At 38.8% G+C, this 22,403-nt stretch overlaps 1 protein-coding gene across 1 annotated transcript; it reads right to left on the reverse strand.

The window, feature by feature from the left end:
• Positions 1–396: 396 nt before the first annotated feature.
• arhgap1 (Rho GTPase activating protein 1) lies at positions 397–21,672 on the reverse strand. The gene is made up of 13 exons (XM_051427290.1): positions 21,540–21,672; positions 14,998–15,223; positions 14,631–14,729; positions 14,300–14,387; positions 12,097–12,228; positions 11,917–12,003; positions 10,562–10,660; positions 9,652–9,759; positions 9,257–9,333; positions 9,062–9,139; positions 7,672–7,800; positions 7,156–7,259; positions 397–7,059 (listed from the first exon to the last, which is right to left on the reverse strand). The coding sequence occupies exons 2-13, from the start codon at positions 15,119–15,121 to the stop codon at positions 6,892–6,894; spliced, it is 1,293 nt and encodes a 430-aa protein (XP_051283250.1). The 5' UTR covers positions 15,122–15,223; positions 21,540–21,672; the 3' UTR covers positions 397–6,891.
• Positions 21,673–22,403: the final 731 nt, after the last annotated feature.

The following is a 22,403-nucleotide window of genomic DNA, read 5'->3' on the forward strand; positions in this document are numbered from 1 at the left end:
ACTAATTACTAATAGATTAATAGAGGGAAAGGAGACATAAAAAGATAACTGTAATGGACATACTCATTAGGCTCTCTAATGTGGCTTAAAAGGTCCAGTGTATATTTAAGAGGTTGTATTGGCTGAAATGGAATATTCATAGGTATGTTGTCATTAATGTACATCACCTGAATAAAGGAATATGTTTTTATTCAAATTACCCTTTTATATCTATGATCCGATGGCGCTACAATCTTCAATTACATCGCTAGATTGATTTAATCTAGATTTATGATTCATGCTCGTGTGGGACTGAAGTGTGTAAAGTTGTATGCATGTGTCACGTGGACAGAAATGCTTTTCTTTTTGTGTGTATGTATGTATGTGCACAGTCATCATGTTAACAATAGTAAATCATTCATTCACTATTTGTTTATTTTTTGCACACATTGATATTACAGTATATCACCATTATATCATATACATATATAAGACTAAGATCCACAACATATCAAAAGTAAAGGATGAAAAAGAAGAGTTAAGAAAATAAGATCACTGAGTATCAATAAATCAGCATGAAAAACCAAATAATTTCTCCCACAGAGAAATATTGTTCACTGTCACCACAGTTACAGTACACATATCCATAGATTAGACAGGGCTGTAATTGATCAGCAGAGTTGAGGAGAAACAGTGTTACAGAAATTAAATAAATTGTACTTGGTCGAAATTACTGTGAAAATTAAACATACAGTGAAATAAATGGCTGACATCTAGTCATATTATAAAGTGGAGAGAGAATTTGGTTGTGCAACATTTTTATATATCTGAAACAACAACTGATCGTAGGATGGTAATAATCTGAACACATTTGTAAATTATAAATGATTATTTGGTTGACTCGATATTAGAGAAATTCTGAACAAATGTAACCTTAAAATAAAAACCAAACACAAATATTAGTTATTAGTCATGGAGTTTTCTCATCGGTAAATTATAATGCATTGATTTGAGAATCCTGAGAGATGTGTGATTTTAAAAAGTCAAGGCTCAAAGTAGATATTCTGACTTTAATACTCATTTAAATCTTTTGTACTTAATTTCAGAATTCAGATTTTAATCTTTGAGATTTTATTTAATCTCAGTTTATTAAAATTAATTACAGAACTAATGTTTTAATTAAGCTTTAATCCTCTTCGGCAGGCTAATTATGGATTTATGAGGTTACATTTCTCAAGCCTGTGATCATCCATTACAGCTGAGCTGTGTTCAACAAGCCCAGTTTGGACAGGAGCTCTGTTCTCTGCTTTGTGTTTTCTGTTCAAGACATTTTCTGTTTCTTAACATACAAACGCCAAAGCTTTGTTGAACGCACCTCACGTCATTTTTAATCTATGGCAGAACGGGCACACTGGCACTTTGATGGCTAATCACATGATCACTTAGGGAAAACAAATAAGGCACGAGCATGCACCCATACGCGCGCACACATACACTAACATACATATTACTGTTGTCAAAGGAAGATTTCATGACCTAAGAAAAACTGTATTGGATCTTATTTTTGTTTTTTTGTTAAGAGGTTTTGAATGCCTTTTCAGAGAATGGTTGTACAGCTTTGTCAATCTAAAGAGATCATTTTTCTCATTAAATAAAGGTCATGAAAAATAACCAAAACTGAAGTTACCATGTTTTCACCTGACAACAATAATAAACACACACACACACACACACACACACACACCACACACAGACAAATCTCAACTGACAGGAGCCCTAGTTTTAAATTTTCAACTATATATTTAAACCCCAACAGACATATTTTGTCTGTGCTGGGTCCAGCTGAGTTAGCACTTACACTCAAACACACTTACACACACCCATATATACACTTATAGCATGCCAATTACCGTGGTATTGGCATGACTGGGAGTTACAACAGGTAAACAGATAAAGATTTTTTTTCTTTCAGCTTCAGTCAAACTAAATCTCTGATCTTCTGGTGCTTTTCAGTCACATATTAAGAATCATAGCAACATTACAACACTAATAATTACCTACTGATAATATTTTGGCCATTAACAAATTAAAAGACAACTGATTAAGTAGCACAGTTTGGCCAGGAGTCTTTAAAAAGAGACTACAGAAAAGAGACACATCCAATCAGGGTCACAAAGGGCAAACAAGTATCTCTGCTTTGTTCTTGTGACTTCCAGCCAAACATTTCATACCTGTTAACAACTATTGGTCAAAAGTATACTGAGCTGCTTAATTTTTTTAAAGAACGGAATGCTTTAGATGAGCTGAATTTGCAGACAGGTGCCAAAAAATGAGAAATTTAGAAACTTTAAATCTAGGCTTTGGGAACTGAGTGGAATTGAAAGTTCAAAATAAAACCTGAGGATGCACCACAGACAATGATTCAGAAATACTACTTGGCCTGGGAATTACAAGTGAAATCCAACATGTTGGCTGAGTCTATTTACCATTAGGATGCTATTAGTGTGGACAGATGCAGTTCAGCTACACTTGGTCTAAATTAAGATTTGACAACGGCGACACAAAACCTTCTACCAGAAACGGCCTACTTGCTGCCCAGAAAACTGTCCTGTGTATCAACTTTCACCATATCCTGACAGTAGTACATGATACAGAAAATCTGTGAAAAAAATCAGGTTCCTCCTCCTAGTGCTCCGGACCGCATTTCCAAGAATTCACCGTACCTAAATTAAAACAACCAATCAGAGGCAAGAATATAGATAGTTGAGTTTAATTCCCAGGTTGTCAAAAAACTGACGCTTGAAATGAGACTCAACAATCATCTGTCTTCAAGTCTTCAACCCAAAGCATCTTTCTGTCTTTCTCGGCTCTGACTGGTTGTTTTTAGTCAGGCCTGGTGGATTCCTGCAAATGCTAATAGGAGCAATAGGAGGAGCCAGAGGAACCTGATTTTTTCACAGATTATTTGTCTCAGATACTGCCTGTCAGGATATAGTGAAAGTTTCAGCTAGTGATTTTCATAAAAGTTACCTACTGCAGCTTAAAGCTACATTTACACAGAGGCATGCAGTAAATATACTGAGTTAAGTCAAAACCAACAAGTCATGTCAAGTCTTGAATTTTGTGTTTTGAGTCTTAAACACACATTGTCTGCCTGCTGATCTGCAATGACATATTTTCTCTCCTGTTCAAGCAACCTGATAGGCTGCTCTCTTACTGATTATGTGTGCATCAGTTGGCAGGAAATTAAGAGTTGATTGGATGGCACTATTTCATCACATAATGTTTAATCTTTGGCCTTAGGGAGGATGACAATTCATTCCAAGCCAAAAGGCTACATCCCAAGTCACAAGTCAAAGGGCTGTAGTGCCCTTCAGTTGAGACTGTTTTTCTTCACCAGTAATTATGGCAGATTAAAAGACCTGATTCTAATCCTGTAACTTTTTGAGAACTGCACAGCTTGTTGCAGATTATCCTTCACTAACAGACCACAAAGACAGGGCAGACACCCAGAAACCACAATACAACTTGGACAAACTCCATTAGTGATGTAAGTCAACTAAAGATATGAATAACACTCATGTCACACTAGTATCAATACTTGTTCATCAAAGGGATATTGTGTGCTTTATGTGGGATGAATCTAAATAAATAAATTGGCATAGTGGCAGAGGGAGAACAGTTCAGGTTGGTTTTGGTGAGGAAGTCAAAAAAGCTATATACAAAAGTAAAAAAAAGAACTTAGAAAAACATAAGGAAATCCGTCAACATAAAATATACCAAAGGCTAGAACAGAACCAATTTACAACTCCAACATCTCTCCCTTGAGGAGCCTCTACTTCTTGCTTTTAAACATGTAAGAACAATAAAAATAACTTCAAATCAATATTTGAACTGTCCTGACAAAATGTATTAACAATATAGGTTGTTTAGGGTACTTTAAAAGGACAATGAAAACCCTTTTCCATACTTAACATGGTACAGTCTGTATCCCTTCTACGATAAAGCCTATTGGATGCTCTTGTTTCCTGTTTGGCAGGCAACACTGGTTCACTGAAGTTGAATATAACCAATAAATGAATTTGTACTGAATATATTAATAAATTATTGAATTGTTATTTCAATAATGACAGTATACATACTGAAATTACCCAAAATTACTTTTGTTAGTGGGTTAGCGTGCTATACCCACATGATCCATATGCCAACTTAACTGAGCTATACAACTAGGACCACAGCTCTATTGTGCTGGCAGGAGAAAATAAATATAAAACTGCCAGAAGTCGAATGTGTTTTACAGGGCAGGGATTAGCACTGTGACACAAACTGACTGATCCAGAATTCACACCGAGGTGATGCCACGTAGGTAAATGAATGGCAACAAATTGTAAGTACCAAACACAAAGACTACAACAGACCACAACCCGAAGTGCTAATGCTGCAGTGGGAAACATTGGTTGTGTGGCAGCTTATAGGGTCATGATTATAAAATGCTTTACTTCAAAACCCAGAAAGCCATAGGACTAGCAGCCAGTAACATGTACAATGAATACTAACCAGGCCAAAGATCTACTGTTGAGGCAATCCATTTTGTCATGTACACCAATTGACCCTTCCTATGTCCCGCCCGTTTTTGCTATGTGCTAGGTTTCTCTATGTTGAGAAAACCCATTTTGAAGATGGTTAAAAGACAAAAGTGACATATACAGACATAGTCACATCTTAAGTTAGCTAGCTAATGTCAGCAAAACACTAGTTAACTAGCTAGTTAATTTACATATAATTTATTAGCTAGTTAGCTAATGTTTTGCTTATGTTAGCTAACTTAAGTTGTGACTGTGACTTAACCATCTTAATAATTTGGTTGTTTAGCCTAGCCCACAGCATATCTAAGTATAGGGTTTCGCTGGCTACCAAGCTTTCTTAACTGTAATTGTAGCACACAGCGAAAGGAACTTTGGAAGAGTCAATTAGAGAGTCAAATTTTTACATTAAAATCCTGCCAATGTCACTAAACACAATGACCTTACAGACATGATATACTCACCACTTTACTGCTCTAACACCAAACTACTTTCATGCACCAATGAAGTCCAATCTTTCCACTTTGCTGTTTTGTATTTAACGCCCACCAATATTGGAAACACTGGACAACTTTTACTGTAAAGATTTTGCAAAAACGTTTCATTAATAGAAAAGGAGGCAAAGGGGAAGGACTGGAATACATTAGTGATAAAACCATATGACTGAGCGGTGAGTATGACATGTCTATTATTGGTCGATACACTTGAGTATCGCAATATTTTGTTTTGTGATATTGTATCTATTCTCAAAGATACCGTATCAATTAATTAATAGTTTACATGCAAACATTTGTGGCAGGAGCATATATAGTACAATGTTTTTGTATTACTGATTATTAGACTTAAATGTATGGAGTTGTGTCAGCTGTTTATCCCGTACCATTAAAATCCATCTATTCTGATGAGCTACAATGCCAAAATCACACTTACTAAAATGACAACAGAGTTTAGTCAAATATAATGTTGTGACAGGGGAAAACGTCTGGAAGTCCTGAGGTATTATTAATACATTAAAGTCAAATATAGTAAGGAGTAAGCTATAAAGAATCATACATAAGCTATCAGGATATAGCACAATGTATTACAGAGCTGTGAGTCCTAAACCAGGTCCAGGTCCAGCACTCGTTTCATCCGCATGCACAGCTGTGTTTGGGTTCTAACACTGAATGATCTGCTAGTAGAACCACACAGCTCCGTTTCTACTGCTTACTTTAATTACAGCATGTCATAGATTGTCAACATTTGGTACCAAGTTAACCGTTTAGAAATGAACCTGAGACTTTCACTGAGATGCAAATTCACACCTCCATTCTCTTCATCTCGCCTCTTTTTCGTTTGGGATCATAATTCTAGGGGGGGCATTTGGTAACTGTACTGCTTCCTTTTCTGTACTTATTATTCATAATCACCCTTCTCTTTGTGTGTCTTCCTGTCAAAGCTGGAGGCCAGTTTCTTTTCTTTGTTTTTTGGCACTATATAGAGACAGACTGACAACAGCACAATACAGATATACAGAGAAAAACTGTGGACGTCTAAGTCCAACTGCTATTAATCTCCCTATAGAGATAAAAGATGATAGCCAAACTGTGTTCAGGCAGGGCCTGAGACACACTTATTTCAGGTATAAACACATGCAGTTAGGACTTTTTGCTGGGTTTGGTTGGGTGTAATGGGGTGGAGGAAGAGTCAGAAATGTACTGCAGTTTGCCTGTATTGCAGTGGTTGTGTGAGACTAACCCTGCATTCACACTGGGACTAACTTAATCAATAAATATTTCACTTGAGTGCATTTATGTCCTGAATGATACACTCCCTGGTTATAATAGAGCGCTTTATAGAGCAAAAAAGGCAGCACCAAAGCCGAAGAAGTACATGACTTGCTGGACTGACTTTGCCACTACAGGGGTTAAATGGGTCTCCACAGTCCTACCAAAGGGACCCAGGGTGAATGGATGGTAAGTCACATACTTGTTGTACTTACTCTTTTGTGCTGTAAGTTGTTTATAGAGGGGCTGTATGTATGATGTATGTACCATTTCCACTTTACACATGGAAATGGAAACTCAGCAGCTGTCTAGGCTGTCTTGTTGTTAGGACATAACAACAAGACACAGGCCAATCAGAATGTAAAGACTGGTGGGAGGCAACATGAAATGTAATTGGTCCACAGGATCTTTTAAACTCTATGGTGTTTTAATGGAAAAGCAGATGAAGCTGGTGGAGTACCCTGATGAAGCTCCTGACTGTCAGGAGCACGGATCAGCTAAAGACTAAGTGCTGTGGGTAAAGGGAGGGGGCTTAGTGGTGTTTCTGGGTGAAGGGGTGGGATTTAGGTAAAGACCAGATGCTGCTGGTCCAACAGGGTTCTGGCAAAGTTGTTGATTGGCCCAATGGCGCTGAGTGACATGGCGTTGTCCCGCCCCCAGAGCAGGTTAGGACCAAACACCACAGCCAGGTTACTGTTGGTCATCTTATTCACTTCACTGTTGGCTGATACCTAAACACATTCACACACACAGACACACACAGAGGTTATTGATGGTACCAGACAGACTGTATGAAGGTTCTGGGAGGTAACTGGTGGGAAGTGTACCTGAGCCAAGAATGTGATGAGGTATCGCAGTGATGCATAGTTCTCCTCTGGCAGCGACTCTACCAAAGTCTTCATAACGGTCACCTGACTTTCACTGGACACAGCTGGAAATCACCAAACACAAAAACCATCATGAATTAGAACTTAGTTAGGATATAGATGCTGTGGGTGTAGTAGTCAACCAGTACATTTACATGTGCACAACAACCAACGTTACTAGGAGAGATCAGGTTACACAGGAATTCAGACAGGTTTACATGGATATTTCAATTCAGATCAGATTTTAAGTGCATTTAAGTGATATACAACTTCTTGATTTTCTTTTCCCGTCTGTGTGTGTGTGTGTGTGTGTGTGTGTGTGTGTGTAAATTCAGTAATCACATTACAGTTACCAGTCAAACAATGACGGCGTTAGTAAGTTCTTCAATTATCTGCATAATGGGCCGATAGAAATGAATTAAACAGTTCTTCTCGTAAAAAAAAAATAAAAATAAAAATAACACTGTTTGAACATACAGGTGAAGTTGACAATTTCATTGTAGAGCTGGTAGGTCAGCAGAGGCTCAGGTAGTTCCCTCAAGAACGTCTTCAGAATCACGGCAGCCAAGTGGACATCTTCCATCTCTCTAAAATTCACTGTCGTGCCTACAAAACACACAAACACACGCAATAAGAAAAAAAACTCCATCTACATGTTAAACACCACATACTAAATCTAACACAGTGTTGCTGTTAGTTATTAACATTATTTGCATTCTTCACAAATAATTAGGGGAACTGGAATTCAGTAGTGAAATAGTGAGATGGTAGTAAGTTAGTGTAAAAAAATATCGATACACTTGAGTATTGCAATATTTTGTTTTGTGATATTGTATCTATTCTCAAAGACACTTTAGATAGTTTACATGCAAACAATCGTGGCTGGAGCATTTATATAAATCTAACATATAGAATATATAGTACAATGTTTTTGTACTACAGTATATTAGACTTCAGCATATGGAGCCGTTTATCCTGTGCCATTAAAATCCATCTATTCTGATGAGCTACAATGCCAAAATCACATTTACTCTAATAACAACAGAGTTTAGTCAATTATAATGTTGTGACAGAGGAAAACGTCTGGAAGTCCCAAGGTATTATTAATACAATATTTAAGTAAATATAGTAAGGAGTAAGCTATAAAAAAAATCATACATAAGCTATCAGGATATAGCACAATATATTACATAGCTGTGAGTCCTAAACCAGGTCCAGGTCCAGCACTTGTTTCATCTGCATGGATAGCTGTGTTTGGGTTCTAACACTGAATGATCTGCTAGTAGAACCACACAGCTCCTATTTACAGCATGTCAACATCTGGTACCAAGATCACCTTTAAAAGTTAAACTGAAATTTCCATGGAGATGCAAAATCACACCTCTCTTTCATTTTGGATCATAATTCTAGAGAGGACATTTGTTAACTGCTCTGCTTCTTTATCTGTAGTTGTTATTCATGATCAGCCTTCTCTCTCTGTGTCTTTCTGTCAGACACACTGATAACAGCACAATACAGATATACAGAGAAAGACTGCTGACGTCTAAGTCCAACTACTATTAATCTCCCTATAGAGATAAAATATAACAGACAAACTGTGTTCAGGCAGGGCCTGAGACACACTTAATACAGGTAAACACATGCAGTTGTTTTTCATGAGTTAGATGTAAGATCAGCAAGATGAGCAGCTGATCTCAAAAATATCTTTTTATCCATGGGTGTGATTGAATGGAATAAACCTCCCCTATCTCTGAAAATCACTGCAGCAGAGAGAAACTTCAAGCAGGCTATGAAGAAATGTCTAGCAAATAATGTTGCTAAAACTCAAAAGGTCAATAGAGTGGTTAAACAGGCCTTTGGATCCTACCTGAATTGTATCTGAGCTGGACTTCCTTCACCAGAGTCACATTGGCAGACCGTCTAAAGATCCCCTCGATTTCCAAGCCTGACACACAGACAAAAGAACAAAATGGCAGTTTTTACTGAAAGAAATTAGAGTGAACTAGTCAATTAGTGCATTATGTCTATGGTTGCGTTTGTACCACCACAAGAAAAGACTTACCTTGGTCTGAAAGGAAACCAATGGTGTCTCTCATCACCACAGGAACACAGTCCCCATCTGGACTCCTCTGTCTGAGCCTGACACACACACACACACACACACACACACACACACACACACACACACACACACACACACACACACACACACACACACACACACACACACACACACACACACACACACACACACACACACACACACACACACACACACACACACACAGTGGTTAGGATAACAAGGTTTCCAATACAGCAAGCATTAATATAAGCTGAGTAGAGCTTTAATGACTCTAACCTTCATCCCTTTAACATTTAGAGCAAATGTTTCTGCTGAAGGCACAATCTGCCAAAGCATAGCATAGCGGACAGCCCAGCATTGATTTAGGGACTTACAATGCAAGTGGCACCCCAAAGACTTGGTTGGGGAGGGGAGGGCTGCGAGGAGGAGACATGGGAGGCTGAGCAGTCGGTTTCAGAGATGCCCTCAACTTGTTGTCGTACCTGCCACAGAAACAATGTTAGATTATCAAATGCTATAGATTATAAAACATGTCAAAGTTTAAGTTAAGTCCCACCCCTTTTTGCTCTGTGCTCCAATAACAGTTAAGCAAGTCCACTTTCTCCTTTCCTGTATTTTAGATATGCTATGTGCTAGGCTAATCTATGTTGAGAAAACTACCAAATTTTGAAGATAGTTAAAAGATTAAAGCCACATCTTAAATTGGTTAGCTAAAGTTAGCAAAAACTTACTAGCCAGGTTATCTACATCCAGTCTTAGATAGTTAGCTAACTTACATCAATTAGCTAGCTAGTTACATCTGAGGGCTAATATTAGCAACAGCTAGCTAATTTAAATCAATTATTAGTAAGCTAGTTAGCTAATGTTTTCCTAACTTAAGCCCTTTTTTAATCATTCAATCATTTCTCATCATCAAAATTTGATTCTCTTTTTAACATAGACGAGCCTCACACATAGCATATCTAAGTCAGGAAAGGATAAAGATTATACAAAATAACTTCATGATTATAAAGGCTTCTTTTTGCTCTGTGCACCAATAACAACTGTTATTGGAACACAGAAATAAGAGCAGGACTTAGGAAGGGTCAATTGTGCATGAAGAAGACTAAATATGTTTAGGTTCAGATGACTTCCTTGTGGAAATTATAAAAATACTATTATAACAGTATACCAGAGAAGATGATGACAGTAGAATGCAGTAAGGAAATCAAACGCAAATATCCACTGTGTCTAATTTCAATGTGGATTTTGAGAACAAAACTGCAGTGTGACACCAGCTCTTACTCTTTGACACGGGCAGGAATGATCAGCTGATCACACTTTACCACATCCTCCAGCTCACTCAGATAGCTCACATAGTTGATCTTCCTGCCAAACTTAAAACTTCAAAGAGAGAGAGAGAGAGAGAGAGAGAGAAAAAATCAGCTTCAAATGACTATGATAAATGATCCATCATTTACACTCTGCAAGCAGTTGCCGTAAACTAGTTAGTTTTAAATGGAGAATGATGATAATATTGCCAAATGCTGGGTCGAAAATGGGTTGAATTTTCCTTCTCTCAATAGTGCTGGTTAAACCTCATCAGATCTGTTTTAATGTTTTGACATAAAACATGGCAAATGTTCTCTGTAATACTACTGGGTGGATATTTAGATTTGTTTAAAAAAGAGACACATCTACCTGTGTTGTTGTAGTTTTCTACAACTGCCACTAGATGTTACTAGAGCCACGTCTTCACCACTTGTGTGACCCCAAATCCATACAGAATAAATGTGTTCCTTAATTAAAGCATTGCTTTAAGGCTTACTTAGATAGATGGTACATTTTTCTTGGAAACCACAGGAACTCATGTAAAAGTAAAAATATTCACACCACTGTGCTATTTTAAGGTTTTGTTGGTTTAGTTTTTTATCACTGAAACAGTCACTCTCTCTGAGACAGTGAAACCATACCAGTGATTGTTAAACAGCAGGATTTCACCACAGTAGAAGCACATGAGGACTAATCTGACCACAGTAATACTGTACTGTACGTCTCTAACTGTGACTAGCAATCTGACAAACATGTTTTTAATATAGTTGTAGTCAGATAGCATCCAAATATTTAAAATCATCTAAGTGTCCTGCCTATTAAGGAGATTTTATTATAATAAGGTGTTATGTTAAAAGATAAGGGGCTTGAAGAGGTACCAAGTATTACCAGGGCCAGACGCAAACAGTATCCATATTTTTATTAATAAAAGCAGCTGGTGTACTTCAATTTTTTTTGTTTTATGAGTTCAATCCATCATTTAGGCTTCTTTGCCAAGATTTTTATTTCTACTACTCTCTGTTATTTACTGAATCACAGGTAATCAGTTTTTAATGGTTAAATGTGTCCAGGATGTGATCTAACGTTAGACCATCCATTCACTTTGTGTATCGATCTTATCAAAATCTTATCTTAGCCAAGTTGGACTTTTGCATTGTGTGAATAAAGATGAAAGAATTTACATTAAATGGTGGAAGATGTGTGTTGAATGTTTGAAAGATCAACAAAAATCTGAGTTTAGCAAAACTAGACTTAAAATGAGATCATTAAATTGTAGCTAAATGAGGTGTAGCATGACCCTACATGTACAGTAATTTCTAAACAAGAACCTGATGATTGGTTTGAAGAGGATCAGCAGGGTCTTGATAAACATGGTGGGATGGACGATATACAGAGCCTTGATGTTCTTCTTATACCTGAAATCACAAACACATGAAAATAAAAAAAACCATAAAACTGTACTGTACAGATGACATGGATAAGATCTCTAGAGATGTTACTGTGCTTACTTTCTGTCAAACTCCCTGTATGCGTCACGTAGCCAGCTGAGAGATGGTTTGTTTTCACTGGTCAGCCCATGATGGAAGTAGATCAGAGTGTAGTCACTTTCAACATACTGATCCAGTGTTCCTTTAAGATACCTGCAGAAAATAAAACACATTCATTGTTACTACTTACTTACTAAGGAACCACATCTTTACCAACCATCCTAGTGTTTCAGCATGTTACAGAAGCGGTCAGGTCATATCATGCAATAAACACCATTATGGGGAGAGAAAATGTGAAGTAGCATTTGTTTCCCTTCACAGAAGTTATTGAGACACTTCCCCTTTAAAAACTTCATGTTTTTTAAAACATGTCCTGGTTCATAATGGGTCATATGGATGTGTTCGATGAGCCAGCAGCTACTATGTGCCCACAATATCCCTGGTGTGATTTCAACCAAGGACCTTTACTGCAAATGATCTCCCTCCCTCTACTCAAGTTTCCTGCCACCCTCTATAGTCAGACAGCTGATAAATGCAGAAATGCCTTTGTAGAGAAGCAGAATTGGGGACGACTCATGGCCAAAATGTCAAACAGCTGTAAAAGATATATTCAGATACAGAATTTTGACTTCCCGGTTGCTCCTGCAATGATGCTAGTGCTGGGGAATCACAAACATTTTTAGCTCTTTCTTTGGCCTTAAACTGGTTGTGCAGTTGCCTTTAAACACCACTGAATTTCCCACTGGATGACTTTTTACTAGCCACAGGGCCATCAACACACAAGCAGGGACATTTATACATCACACAATAGATGCACAAGACAGTATAGTGTATAGTGTTATAGCATGTAATAGAAATGTCATTCCAGTGTCCTGCTGTACAGGACAGGTAATGAAATGCGATCTATCTGGACACGTTATCCAGATAAGGAAAAATACATGTGTAAATGCATCATGACAGAAATGTGATCGGAGCTGCTTGACCACATCCGCAGCTGATCTGATAACCAATACAAATATTTGTGGATTTTTGTGTACCCTTATTTATTTCAATACTCTTAATAACATTGTATATCAAGTATTACAATTAAGAGATAAGAAAGTATCGTGATTTGACAACTGTGGCAGATAGCAAAATATTCACACTCTCTCTTAGACACACAACTTAAACCATACGAGCCTATGCTGGTTACTGGGAGCAGCTTAGAGTTTAACAATTCCAACAGAATGTGGAATATTTCTATTTCTACAAGTCATTTCTTATTTCACCATTTTAATTATGCTAAATTCTCCACTTTATTTTCGTTTTTTAGTTTACTCCACTGTCACTACTTTAATCTATATATTCTAATTATCTATTATATACTGTATAACATAACTTTCCTGTGGAATAAATGTAATTCAATTAAACTGGTCAACTCTTCTGATCGCCGTTTATAGAAACCGCCAATCAAACTATTTAGAGTGAATATGGGCCGATAATGATCTATGGCCGATCAATCGGAGCACCCTTAAAAGAAATCCTCAACAGACCATGAACCAAATGTTTTATCCAATTTAGTCAGCAGTTGTAATAACTACCAGCTCACCGCTTGTGAGACAAAAGGAATTGCAACGGCTCTGTAGTCTATCCAACCAAAGTGGACACTTCTGTAGCAATAGAAAATTAGTGAACTTTGTGAGGTGAGGTGGCCAACAACAGCAACAACAACATGAAGACTTATTCTACCCAAATCCTTGATCTTCCCTTTGGTAGTCACCAAGCATTGTTCTGTACAGAAATAATCCTGGGCTCAAGCAGTACCTCAGCATAACTAAAATATAGAAATGTAAATATGCCACAGGTGGGGCGGCTATGGCTCAGGGGCAGAGCGGGTCGTTCCTTAATCGGACCGGCTCCTGGTGCCACATGACGAAGTATCCTTGAGCAAGATACTGAACCCCAAATTGCTCCCGATGCCATGTGAGTGTGTATGAATGTTAGTTTCTGTTCGATGGCCATCACTGAGTGAATGTGTGTGAAAGGGTGAATGTGGCACGTAGTGTAAAAGCACTTTGAGTGGTCAGAAGGCTAGAAAGGCGCTATACAAGTACAGGTCCATTTACCATTTACCATTTGAATGAGGAACCGCTCTATGTAGTGTTATTCTATTCTAAATAAAGGAGAAAAAGTTGCCGTCTCATTAATCTCACTTCCCACTACTCCTTAAATCACCAGTACTTACATCAGCAGCTTGTGATGGTCCAGTTGGTGCTGTGGAGGCATCCTGCAGGCATTAAACACTATCACCTTCCTGCCAAAGTTATCATCACCTACAGACAGACAGACAGACAGACAGACAGACACACAGGGATTTAACATTAATGATCAATAATAAAACAGATTACTTTCGCTGTATCAAACTGTTCCTAGTCGTAAAATCTCCTAATTAAACTGGAAATGTCACTCTAAAGAAATATTGGTAAAAGATAAGAGCAATACATTCATTGCTAAATTTAACTATTAATGTGACAGTCAAGATGGGAGAAACAGACGTCTGTGATTGGAGGACTGACCTGCTACTTCAATGATCTGATGCCTGGCAATGTCATAGAAGGGATGGTCCCAGGGCAGGTGGGGAGAGTCAGCATCGAAGCGCTGGGAGATGTCTGTCTCTGAAACACACACACAATACATAAATACCTGAAACAGAAACTAGAATGACTGCCCTGTGGTTAAAATTCACCCTTGACTCCTCATGTCTGCCAGCTCTGTCTCTGACAGATATATTGGCTAAACAGGTACAAGTGCTTGATTAGTATGTAAAGATGGAGTCATATAGAGTACATCTATTCTAATTGTGGTCCCTTGTTTTCTGAGTCAAGAGCGCATAGGTTTTTTTTGCTTGTTTGCAGTTGTAATAAAAAATTAAAAAAAACTCACCTGATTTGCTGAGAGTAGACTCATCAGCGGGCCACTGCTGGTCCTCTATCGTGGCCAGCTTCAGCTGCCCTAACTGTGCAGTCGCAGGGTCATCACCCAAGTCTACCAGCAGCTCTGACGACATCACACACACACTGCACAATGGCGCTATACGCACCCACTGATACACATACACACAAACGCAAACACACAAAGCTGAAACTTCCACAGAGTAGCAGTCAGAGTCCTGCAAGAGAGAGACAGCTCAGGTCAGCTGGGTTTGAAAACATTTCAACTCAACAATCATTGAACAATAATATTTATTTATAATTAATGAGAGAAAACCTTGACCTAGCATGTTGCATCATATAATAATGCATTGACGATTATTCATTTATTGATATTGCTCTACTTATTGACAAGACAGCACACTGAGGAACCTCTGGATCCTCCAGTTGAGCCACTACAAGAAGAGCTAAGAACAGTACTATGGATATAGTAAAATAGAAGAGTATAAAGGAATGCAAAAACCCCCTCAGTCTCCAGGTGAACACTTCCCACAGCAAAATGTAAGCTGCTCAGTTTGTTACATAAACACAAAGCTTGTTCAAATTTGTCAGTCAGACAAAGCTGAAACGAGAGAGCAAAAGGGAGTGAGGCACACCAGGAAATAACCTGAATGTCATTGGGAATTTATAAAACTAATTAGCTTAATTGTTTACAGCAAAGAAAAAAGCAGTGCAAATGACACAGGGGGGTCAGGGCATGCTCAAACAGAGAGGGTTTGCATGAAACAGCCACACTCAAAGGTGAAAAGCTGCAGCACTGAGAGGAAGAAAATATATGGAGATAATGAGGATACGGTCACATTTTTACGCTACGCGTTCTACAAGGGTGCCTCTAGAATGAGATTTCTAAGATCTACCTTGGGTCACTTGTCAACCTGTAAGTTGCAATGTTACAATTTCACCTTTTAGGTAAGAAAGTGTGATACTGGATTAGCCTGGTTCCACACCTCTGGATCACTCCAACAGCAAAAATGTGTGTAAATGTCAGCAGGCGTGGATGATGACACAGCTGTTATGAGTCAGCTAATAGAAATAACAACGCCTAACCTAGCTCTGGTTTGACTGATGTGACAAACTCCCAAAGTGACAGCTACCACAGCTTCTGTGTCGACTGAAGACAGTGGCAGCGGGACGAATACATCAGTTGCTACTGATGCAGTAGAGCACAACAAACAGTAGGAGTACAATGTATATAGTGCTGTAGTGAGGGATGATAATACAGCTCTCCTCTGCTGCTGAGATGACTAGTTTACATTCAAATACTGCCTCCAGCAGCTCCAACAACAAACTCTGTGAGCTTGAGCCAGTAGCATAATATAACTGCTTCAAATTAATGAGTGCTTGTCTCTTCCTCTTCTCGCACATTAACTCCCTCCCTGTTTTCTATACTCTCCCAACCCCCACTTATGTATTTACCCAGCTTTCTCTCTCTCACTCTCTCACACACACAAACACACACGCCTCTGTTCTCTCTCTACTATGTGATGTTATGCTGGCTGACAGCATGTTGCTTTAAATAAATATTGCTACTAACCAACAGACGCAGCCAGGCTATTGCTGCTGACCAACCACACACACACACACACACACACACACACACACACACACACACACACACACACACACACACACACACACACACAGATAGTGACAAACTGTGTTAGCACACAGTCGGCCTGATTTTTAGTAAGCAAGAAGCAGCCAGGGAGGACACTGGGTTGGACTTTGGATGATGTGAACAGCGACAGGTTCCTCTTTTCTTGCTGTGTGTGTTCCTAAACACAATGCCATTGTGCTCACACAGCAGGTCAGCCAGTATAGGTCACACCAGAAGGCCGAGGAGACACCACCTGACTGTGGTCACTGAGGTCATCTGTAGACATGATTTACTGTTCAAAACTGAAACCAGGAAGAACCAGTAGCACACTTAAAACACATTCCATTTTAAACAAATTATGCTGGACGAGACTGTATAACTGGTGTGTATGTTTGTATGAAGGACAACAAGTTTTTTCATTAACAATAACACTGACTTTATTAGATGATTAAAAACGCAACAAACTAGGTTTTCATTTCACTCACATGTTACGGTCTTCATCTTTGAATGAAGCTGGCTGAGGTCATTATGTGACCTAGGGGGTAAGCTGTCTGTGAACATCAGACCAAAACACAGCATCCACTGGGAAGAAGTCATTAAAATGATGATGTGACATTTCCCTGGGTCTGTACCAAACAGGCATGTTTTCTTACATCTAGAGAACAAGGCATCTCTTCAGTACTTCATTATATTGTTCTGCCACACATTTTACTATTTTTTTTTTTTTTAAATGCAGGTTCTGCTATTTGGATACTGCACTTGGCTAAATTGCAATTTCGATAATATTTCAATAATGCTGCAGCCCTAAAATCCAGGTTTATGACCACAGCTGTGCAGTATCATCAGCTACATAAACATCTAAAGCTATAACATGTCATAATTAAAATGTGTATAGAACACTAGACCTATGTTCTATATTTTGTTGTGTTGTGTACTTACATTATGCTCATAGGCCAACTTAACTACTGAAATCATAAGGCTCACCTTTCCTATTTTTCATCGTGGCATAAAACTGAGACTGGTTTAGCTCAGTTTTGGTGATTGTTTTAAAATCAATAGAAAGATCTTTCTTGGCACACCAGGTCTGAAAACAGTGACTGGACCACATCTGTTTTTAACAGTGTCGGCTTCATTTCGTGACTCATCCAACTCTTCAGTTTCTGTGCCATTATTTTCACTGTGTATCATTTACTTTTTATCTTCCTCCTCCATCCTGTCCATCTCTTTCAGCCACTCATCAATGCTCTGCCCACCCAGTAAAACAAAATCTGAAATTTTGCAACAGTTTGTTTTGTGCAGTAATACTGATGTGATGTAATGCAATCACAGGTGTGTGTTTACAGAGGATTTTACAATAGCTTCAAACATCCTAACACGTCATAATTAAGGAACTGAATTATGCTTTTTATAACTCCAATTTAACATTCACAGTAGACAATGAAGCAGGCAGTCAGCTCATCAGTAAGACAGTAAAGCAGTCTATTTGCTGCCTGGTTTACAGCAGTGGAGCAGTGCAGCATCTGGTGTTCTGTCCCTGTCCAGCTCCGCCCAGCCACAACACCTGTCTGCAGGTGTCAATGTTGGGGGTCATCCAGCAATACAGTTCTGCGCACACACACGCACACACACACAGTGTGTACATATAAGCAGTTTACAGAAGGATCCAGCAGCACCCTGCCCCAGTCATTTCTCCTCTCTATGACAGCACTGCAGAGCAGCAGCGGAAAGCAGCTTAATCAAATTGTCCTCCAGGGTGTTGGGAAGTGGTTCCCCAGGAAAAAAAAAAAAAGGCATGAAAACTACACTGCTGACAAAAACCCTCAGATTTATTCTGTTCCTGTTACCACAGATAAAAAAAAACAAGCAAGAGAAATGCACTTTCTAGACATCTTTACAGCACTGCTGCTTCAATAGCCAAGGATAGAAGCTGCGGTTCCCACAAACAGTGAGAGAAGTGCAGGCCAAATAAAGCACGTTATAACCCGGCACACAAAAAGGTGAAGGGGCAAGCTTCCTCTCACCAGGAGATGGAGTCTTTAAGAGTTGAAATAGTGCAGCTTAAAGCATTGATGCAGGCGCCATCTTACCCACCCAGCCCAGTAGTAGGTTCCGGGGAAGGATGGGGATGATGCAATTCCTTTGCGCTGCTTTTAATGGCCAAGCATATCAGTTTGCCATCCTTTCATTCGGTCTGTCCCCGTCTTGGGGGGGGGGTGAAGATTCTCCAATACCATGACAACTGGATCCACATCGTTAGCTATGCAGCGGAGTTAGATTAACAGACTCAGCCAAGGGATGCCAAGACAACTACCTTGGTACGGTTCAGTCCCAATCTGGTTTCAATAGAACTCCCAGTCTGAGAACTGTCAGCAAACATGACCGTTATTCAGTCAGTGGGAGTGCTTTTGCATTGCAGACATTTCTTCGATACTGCCTAAAATGCTGCAATTAGGTATTGGCAATAATGCATGTCTGCAATGTCTCCAATAATATGTAATTTACTATCCCCAAAATGGGACCCTGCTTCTTCCCAGCAGCCTCCTGTTTGCAATTTTGTTCCCGAGGATAGCAAAGTCATGACGTGCCCTACTATGACTGTCACAAAAGGTTTACCCTGAGCCAGGCCATACAACAAGGATAACAATCGTACAGACTGAGTAGTACACACTTGTTCAATATACATATAGTATATTTTATGTGACAAAAACACCAGAGAAGGACCAGGGCTGCATCTAGCTACCATTAAGGACACTGAGTGTGAATAAGATGGATGCAGCTGTAAAGCTTGTTTAAATAAATTGACATACAGAAATAACAACTTTGTCGATCTTCACAACAAAATGTTCAGTAAACTGCCCCTTGCAACCACTACCACACTGCATCCGTTTCTATGGAAAATTAGGGTTTATCACCTGCATCTTTTAGTGGATGTTTTTCTAGGCTGCTTTCAGCATATTTTAGAATCAAAATGTTTAAACTTTACTACTTTAAAGCTACGCATACACTGCATGATTTTAGAAATGTTGTTTAACAACAACACCTACTGTACAAGTAAATCATTTGCAATGTAAACCAAAAGCTAATTATCTGTCCAATCGTCAAGCAGTGACCAGACGACAATCAACCAACAACAGCCCCTGCAGACTGTTCTGACAACCGACAATTGTCCATTTGAAATCTCTGAGGCAGGTAGAATTGGTTTGCAAACAAGGTAGAAACATGCTGCTTTGATCATCTGTGCCATCCTATGTGCCGATAGTCTAATCTTCTAAATAAAGAGGCACCAGCATATATGGACGTTCACATCAGTCGTGATAGAAGGAGGAGGAAACATCAAACAGACTTCAACAGCCTCATCTGTCCACATGACACGTCATGTCGCCATGGCACTTTCAGACTGAACGCGACTTGGCACAGTGAGAAAATTGTACTGTGTATGCTCAGCTTAAGGCCCATTAATAAATTCCCCACCAGATCTTTATTTCTGGTGTGTACATGGGTGTGAAGCTGCTTTTAAAACATTTTATTTATAATATAATTAGTTCAATGAAAAATCAAAACACAAAATTGGTTTGGTGTATAGTCAAATTTTTAGGGAAGAGGGTACTTTAACTGCTGACTCGTCTACAGCTCTGAGAGGAACCAATCGAAAGATTTAAACACAGGGATGGTTTTATATGATGGAAAGGGAATGGATTTATCTTTTAATCCTTTATCTAAGCACAGTAGTTTTAAAATCAGTGTTCCCTATTCACAATCGCATCTGGAAGCTGCCCAGTACAACCTCAGTCTGATTTGTTGGCCAGTGAGCACATTGGGGTTAAGGGCTGTCTGAGGGACTTGCTCAAGGACACCATTCTATCACGAGCCTGCTTCACTAATCTTTAGGTCACTACAGCCTTCCTGTTATGATTTACGGTCACAATTTTCATGCATTTCTGCATTTTATGTATATGTTTCATTGTGACTTTGATGGCACCAGAGGAAAATGAATGAAATGAAAGCAGACTGACATGTGTCTGGAGCCCAAGTTAGCTCACTAAGATACTGTGTTTTTGTTTTTTTTATTCTAAACTAAATCATTATCTACATCCCTCTTATATTGTCCAGTGCTACACAGAGTCAAACGTGAAGTAACTAAAGACCACTGCCAGTAAAATTATTAAGGTGTATATCAGAAAATATGTACAGGCTTTAATGTATGCAGAAATTTCAAGTGGAACCTTATAAGGGGAAATTCGAGCAATTATGATTTTGTTCGGTTTTTTTAATGAAAAGACCAAGACACATTAAACTGACAGATATTTAAGTAGAGTTTGGCACATCGCTCTCTCCGTACAGGAGGGGCAGTACTGGAGCTAACAATCTAACGTAGCTATTGATAAGTCCGCTGATAAAAGCAACAAGTGAGCCGTCAGGTATCTGGGCTACTTTACTTTAACCCACAAAGTCAGCTTAAGAAACACATTTAAGTCATCTTAGCTGTTTCTTTAAAAAAAGCTAAACGGGCTAACTTAGCAACATTAACGTAACGTTAGCTGACAAATATTACAAAGCTAAAACACATTAGCAAACTGCCTTAGCAAGCTAGAGTATATATGTGATGTATATATGCTTAGTATGAATCATTTAGCAGTATATCTGTCGGAGACACAGACATTTTATACAAACGCTTCCTGCGCTGTGTGGAAATTCATTCATGTAGATAAATACTAAAATCAAGCCTAGCTAAACCATATCACCGCAGTAAAACAAAGCAATGTTACCACAACAAATTAGCCCATGGTACTGTACGACTACACGAGCACAAAAGCCTCACGCCATTGTTGTCCGTTTGCCTTAATAGTTGAGTTTTATATAAATTCACAAAAGTCAGCACAGTGAAACGTTTTATTTACCGTAATTGTATAGTTGCTTTATAATCACCCGATGGGTTGTGTGGCGTCTGTAGTCGCCGTAGACTTGATCAGTGCTGTTGACAGCAGCAATCTGCGGCAACACCTCTTCCGGTTAATTATTTTCAAAATAAAAGTTGCATTCCTGTTTATAACGTACTGAAGATATCAAAATAAAACTACACCTAATCTGTGCGCATTCTCGTGACCATGTAGTTAAATTACAATCGCACAATGGGAACGGGAACAGGAACAGACTACAGCCGACAGTCAGGACTGCAGAGAGGATCTTTGGTGCCAACCCGCTCTCCATTCAGGACCTATACTTCTCCAGAGTCAGGAAACGGGCAGGAAATATCACCGCAGAACCATCTCACTGTGGACCCAACCTGTGGTAGCGATACAGACCACTGTACACCAAAACAAACTCAGGAACAGTTTCTACCCACATGCCATCACTCTGACTACCAGTTAACTGCCCTGTGCAATAACGATATGACTCTTAATAGCCACTGAACCTGGAAACCATTCACTTATTTTTCCATTGTTGAAATTTAGTTTCTTTTTTAAAACATTAAACATAAATACTATCATTCTAATAGATCTACATATGCTGTGCATACTGTATATACTGTCATATCCACCTATCTCATCTACATTAAGAAACCTGCACATAAAATATTTATTTCAGCATCCTTTGTACTATGCACCATTGCAATATTGTCTACTGTCTACAAATGTTGTTTTTTGTTTGTTTAGATAGATAGATAGATAGATAGATAGATAGATAGATAGATAGATAGATAGACTTTATTAATCCCCAGAGGGAAATTGGGTCGTCATAGCAGCCAGGTACATTAAAATACA

Source organism: Dicentrarchus labrax, unplaced genomic scaffold (assembly GCF_905237075.1).
Source record: "Dicentrarchus labrax unplaced genomic scaffold, dlabrax2021, whole genome shotgun sequence".
Lineage (NCBI taxonomy): Eukaryota > Metazoa > Chordata > Actinopteri > Moronidae > Dicentrarchus > Dicentrarchus labrax.